At 47.8% G+C, this 6,000-nt stretch overlaps 1 protein-coding gene across 1 annotated transcript in view; it reads left to right on the top strand.

Moving 5' to 3' along the window:
- The first annotated feature begins 272 nt into the window (after positions 1-272).
- FCHSD1 (FCH and double SH3 domains 1) overlaps positions 273-6,000 on the top strand; it is an 81,676-nt gene continuing 75,948 nt past the window's right edge. The window contains exons 1-2 of the mRNA XM_083181508.1: positions 273-444; positions 4,241-4,338. Coding sequence (XP_083037634.1) covers positions 424-444; positions 4,241-4,338 — 119 coding nt within the window. The 5' untranslated portion in view covers positions 273-423. The remainder of the gene's footprint in view (positions 445-4,240; positions 4,339-6,000) is intronic.

Genomic DNA, 6,000 nt, shown 5'->3' with positions numbered 1-6,000 from the left:
TGTATTGTTATGAGGTAAAGTCACAAACAACAATCAGTCACATCACATGGCATAACATTGTGTGACTGAGGGAAGGTGGGCGGGGCCATCAGTCAAAGCAGGTGTGGTAATTTTAGGGTGGGCGCGCTTAGACGAATGAGTAGGCGCGGCTGACGGGATACACCAATAAGTAGGCGTGGTTATCTCGGAGTGGGCGCGGTTAGGCTAATAAGTAGGAACTCAGCGTGGCTCAGATAATGAGTAGGCGTGTTGTTAGCGCTGTGCAGTACACGGTGTGTGTAGCGTAGTAATAATCGGGTGGGCAGGGCGGTCAGTGATGGGCGGGGTTTGTGCGGAGGTGAAGTGAGTTCCGGGCTCCGGGCACCCTGTCCTGCTGCCACTGCTGCTGCTGTTAGTGCAGGAGACCGAGGAGTGTCATCCAAGATGCAGCCTCCACCTAGGAAAGTGAGTATGAGGTGCCCGGGCGCAGTGATCGGGGGGTAGAGGTACCTGTGCCAAGCACTGGGTGTCACCATCACTGTGTCATCCCAGCCAGAGGGGAACCTGGCCCGGGGACTTGTCTGACGCTGCACTGTGCCTGTCCCATATGGAAGCAGAAAAGTCCCATATCATCATTACTTCTATCACTGGTACTCTCATCCTGGGGTCTCCATGGTACTATGTGCCTAGTTCTATCTATCTATCTATCTATCTATCTATCTATCTATCTATCTATCTAATCAACTGTGTCTATCTATATATGTATAGCTGTGTCTCTCTCTCTCTCTCTCTCTCTCTCTCTCTCTCTCTCTCTCTCTCTCTCTCTCTCTCTCTCTCTCTCTCTCTCTCTCATCTGTGTGTCTCCCTCTGTCTGTCTGTCTGTCTGTCTGTCTATCTATCTATCTATCTATCTATCTGTCTGTCTGTCTCTCTGTCTCTCTCTGTCTCTCTGTCTCTCTGTCTCTCTCTGTCTATCTATCTATCTATCTATCTATCTATCTATCTATCTATCTATCTATCTATCTATCTATCTATCTGTGTATCTCTTAATCTCTCTCTATCATCTATGTATCTCTATGTATCTAGTGTGTGTGTGTGTGTGTGTGTGTGTGTGTGTGTGTGTGTGTGTGTGTGTGTAAATGTACAATCATTCACTACACAATAAAAGTGTACGCACAGCCACCAGAGACTTGCAGCATGGAAACACTGACCACATTATTACATGCTTAGAGGAACAATGTGCTGTACTGTTATTAGAATTTCCGAATAACAACATTACAATGTTATCACCTGTCACAGTAACAGCCAGATGTGGTGGCATCACAGGCTCGGGCCGGTGTTACAAATGTAAACACACAACATATACTGTACAAGCTACAGCGAGTACTGATACCCTCTGCAGAAGAGGTACCCTGCTGGGTGCCGGATGATGCTCCGACAGGGGGGATCCCGACAGTCAGTATCCCGACATCGGAATACCGACTGCCGGTGCTCCGACAAGGGGGATCCCAACTCACAGGGCTATTCTCCCTTGTGGGGGTCCATGACCCCCACAGAGGGAGAACAGAACCTGTGGCGAGCCACCGAGCCTGCAGCATGGTGAGTGCAACAAGCCCACAAGGGGCTACTATGCGCTCACCCCCCTGTCGGAGCACCGGCAGTCGAGATTCTGATGTCTGTATCCCCGTCGTCGGGGCGCCATACACCCATCCTGCCATCCTGTCATCTTACTGGAGTAATGCAGGAGAGGCAGCAGTTGTATGAGGTAGAAGCATCCCATTGTCTTCCCTAGCTGCAGATCTGATGACTTCTTTCAGCACATTATCATCTGCCGGGATAAATACCTGGAGCCCTAAGAATGAGGTGACTGTGGACTACTTACAGGTCTACAATTGTTGTGCAAACTGCTACAGACCCAGTGCATTATGAAAAGTACTCCTCAAACATTCCCGAGGGAGGGGGTCTCGGCAGGATGGACCAGGATACACAGCAGTGTTTTTGGGAAGGGGCATGACATTACTTTAGCAGAATGTACACAGTATAGTTTCTGTAATGTATTTATGTTAATTTCATCATATCTAATTGGGGAAAACACATCAGTAGGTTTATAACTAATGGCGGATGAAGGATTTCATGGAGGTAACTGAATAATGTATCGTACACTTGCTACTAACTCGTAACCCTAATTGTTCTCTACTATGGACCTTTTTCTGGTCCGTACGCAGGCCCATGTACGTTCGCACGGGGACAATGTTTTTGCATTGCGTATACGCATTTCTGTGTATGCACATGGTGCGTGCGTCCACGGTGACCAAACTGGTTGCTGGGTGCATGCTTGCGTACGGAGGGCAAAGGGGGGGAGGCTCTTTAGCGTATGGGGACGCCTAGCGTTTCTTAGACGTTCCCATGAGAACGCTGGGCGTACTCATACAAATGGAGCTATGACGGACATGCGGGGGGGGGGGGGCAGCTGACATCACCGGATGTCATCTGCCCGCCCACTTCCCCCCGATCGTACACGCATATGTGTTCACGTTCCACATCTTTCCATGGTTGGCGACCATCGAAAGATGTGGGAGGCTCCCAGTGGCATGGGAATATGCGTTTATGTAAAACATCCATTTGCAGCCAGTGCGAACGTACGCTGGCGTACCACCATTCGCAACCAGAATACCCCCATATTTTTGTAGTGTTGTGAAACAGTAATTTTAAAGGATGAAACACGTTTGGGACCACCACCCACCCCACCCATTGTTATCGGTATTGTAATATATCTACAGTCTATTTACCTTTACTGTTATTGATCTTTAGTGCCATTAAAAACTGAGCTTTAACTTTAGCATTAGTCCTTGGCCTTTTTTTTTTCACCCTACCCCTCCTGCTCTCACACCCGCTCTCACGGATCATTCTAAATCAAGGAGTGTATGCTGATTAAAGATGGGTAGCACACAGCTGAGCCGGCTCTTCCAAATGAACCGTCGGAGACGTGAACTGTTGCAGTTGAGTGGCGGCTCCTGGAGTGAGACCGTTCTTCTTTTCCAATCACTGACTGTCAGTGATTGGAAGAACTGTCTTGCTCCAGGAACCGCTGCTCAGTCACACTCATGGATCAAGGACTCCTCCCACGGCTCTCCCGGCTCAGCTCTTGCTGCTCATAGTTTGCTGGCCGCTCAACGCCTCACTGACGGCTCACAGCTCGTTAATCATAACAATGATAATATCAGTATTATATAAAAAAAATCTGTTTAGTTTTGTTACCCATAATGCGGCCACGGCATTCGCCAGAAGTGTGATATATATATAAATATATATATATACACACACACACACACACATATACTCTTCTGAACACCGTGGCCACACCATGGGTAACCAAACTTAATAGATTTTTTGTTTAATACTGATATTATTATTATGATTACTGGAAAAAAGAGCCGCGAGTTGCCCAAAAGAATCAAATCTTTTCCGCTAGTGAGGCCGCTGTGAACCGCTTACGGAAAAGAGCCGATGTTGCCCATTGCTGATTCGTCTATACCACTGGCTGAGGTACGGACTCCATATCCAAACCAGATGCAAGGGGACACCATCACTGAACTCCCAGCATCAAATTATACCCGATTTGATCCCCCTCTCCGTGGGACACTCTCATCTCTTATTGTTCCCCGCCACCAACTACGCTAATTACTGCTCCCAACACCCAGCCTACAGTTATTGTTCCAGCTACAGACTTCAAGCCAATTCACTTTGGACCATAACACATTGACCACCTAACCCCTGAGCGCCAGCACTCTCCCTCACCTTCCTCCATCTGTATTATAATATTGTTGGCTAACATTTGCAGCAGTGTAGTGTGACCTGCAACAGCTTGGACACTGGCTGTGAATACTAGGATGTCTCATTTCAGAACATCAATAACTTACAGTGCACCTATTGTTTGTAAATGCCCAACATGAAATGTTTCACCCATATGTGAGGCTGTGTCGCAATACGGTGTGACAAAACCGCTTTGTGAGACTGCACTGAGTCATGTAATGTCGACACTTGTGTATTTGTCTGCAACTGTCTCTCTCTCTTTTGGCCAGAAGTATCAAGCTTCAAAATGTGATAAAGTAGAAAGTGATAATAAACCAGCACATGTTACTGCCCCACCGGCAGCGCTGCATGGTTTTGTCCATTTGCAAAAGTTGCTGCTTTGTTAACAGGTTTGAATTGGGCCCTGTAATCTGTGGATACAGCTAAACTCTGTGTTTTGCATTCTCAGGTGAAAGTTACGCAGGAGGTAAAGTTACGGTTTGGGGAACAGCTGTCTAGTCTTCAGAACAAGCAGCAGCAGGACACTGAACTCCTGGAAGACATCAGGTAACAGAATGTGGTGAATACATAAAGGGCCTTATTCTGGTTGACTCATTTGGGCGCAAATTCTCACCCTTCCGAGTATTTCAGAACCCGCCCGGCGAATGGTGGTACGCCAGTGGGAACGTCCCCCATCGCTGACCATCGAATGTTGGGAAAGGCACACGCATATGTACGGGTGGTCCAGACCACTCGTACATATGAATGAAGAAATGCAGTGATACGGGCGGGTAGCTGACATCCGGTTATGTCAGCTGCCCGCCGCACGTGTGTCACGACCGCATTACCATATGTACGCCCAGCGTTTTCTTAGGAACGCCCATGAAATGCTGGGCATATGCTAATGCCCCTGGCCAGCACCACACACCCCTCTCCACCCCCCGCTCGCAAGGCAAGGAGCGTACAATCGGCGAACAGATTAAACGCCGAGTTCGCACGCTCCCAGCGTATGCACATGGGCAGAAATGCAGCTGCGCATGCACATACGAAAAATATCGGTCCCCCTTACGAATTCACGAAAGAGCGAGTCAACTAGAATAAAGGCCAAAACTCAGTTACCTGGGTTGTCTACAGCATTTGGTACCTCTTTGCTTTGTGTTCTTCCTAACTAGCCAATCATGGGACACCAGCGATGGTTTCAACCACCAATAGTAATCTCTGTTCTTTCACTGATCGGCCAGTGGGTCAATAACAGCCTGGGGGAGGGGTTTACTTTCTCCCCCATTGATGGTAAAAGTATTTGACCTAAGCAGTACACCTGCTGGCCATACCTAGGTAGGACAGGGGTAAGTACAGGTGACTTCAATATGCATGTTACTGTATAGAGGCCATATGAGTCCTTGGGGATTTAAGCCCAGTGATGTTCCTGAACATGATTTGCTTATGGGCAGACTGGCAGCTGTGGCACAATATTGTTTGAACCTAAGCAAGCCACCTTCCAGAGCTGCGACACACGCCCCTTTATGCAGCATATTTCGGACGTGCATTCACTTCCTTTCAGTGAGAAGCTAAATAATACATTTATTTTTCGGGAGTGAGTGGGTGGACAGTCCTGTGGCAGAGCAGCCTGCTCGTCCCTGCGCATCGTTGTACTGTAGTTCTCTGGACTTAGCCCTTTTAAACTATCAAAACTATGGGCCTTATTCTGGTTGAGGCGGTCCGTTCCGAATTCTTTCGGACGGCCACTTATAGCTAACTGCGCATGCGTAAGCAACGCAATGCGCATTTGCAACGCTGTGTCTCCGCACTTGTTCTCAACAATACAGTCTACAAATGTCCTCCAAACACTCTCAGGAAATATGGGCGTGTATAAGGGCGCGGTTTCAAAGTGGGCGAAACTGGGCGTTAATGTGGGCGTAGACATGGGAGTGCACAAACAGTGGTAGGAGTGCAAGCGAACCAACACGGCAGAAATCTTCGGTGAAAACAAGCAGTTTTCACTTCTCGGAAGGCAATGGTTCATGCGCTAGGCATTCGGATCGCCCAATTAGTACGCCCGCACCTTAAATACTCGCAGCTGAGCACAATACAATTCAGTCCTCTGGTCATTAGTGATTAATTAAACACTTTCCACAGGTTCAATTGGAACCACTAAGTCATTGCTGGCTAAATGGGGCAATACAAAATAGTTGAATATATGGTGCAAACACATTTACTTTATTGTTGGTA

Source organism: Crinia signifera, chromosome 4, assembly GCF_055691185.1.
Source record: "Crinia signifera chromosome 4, ASM5569118v1, whole genome shotgun sequence".
NCBI lineage: Eukaryota > Metazoa > Chordata > Amphibia > Anura > Myobatrachidae > Crinia > Crinia signifera.
This window is presented reverse-complemented; position numbering and strand designations above follow the sequence as displayed.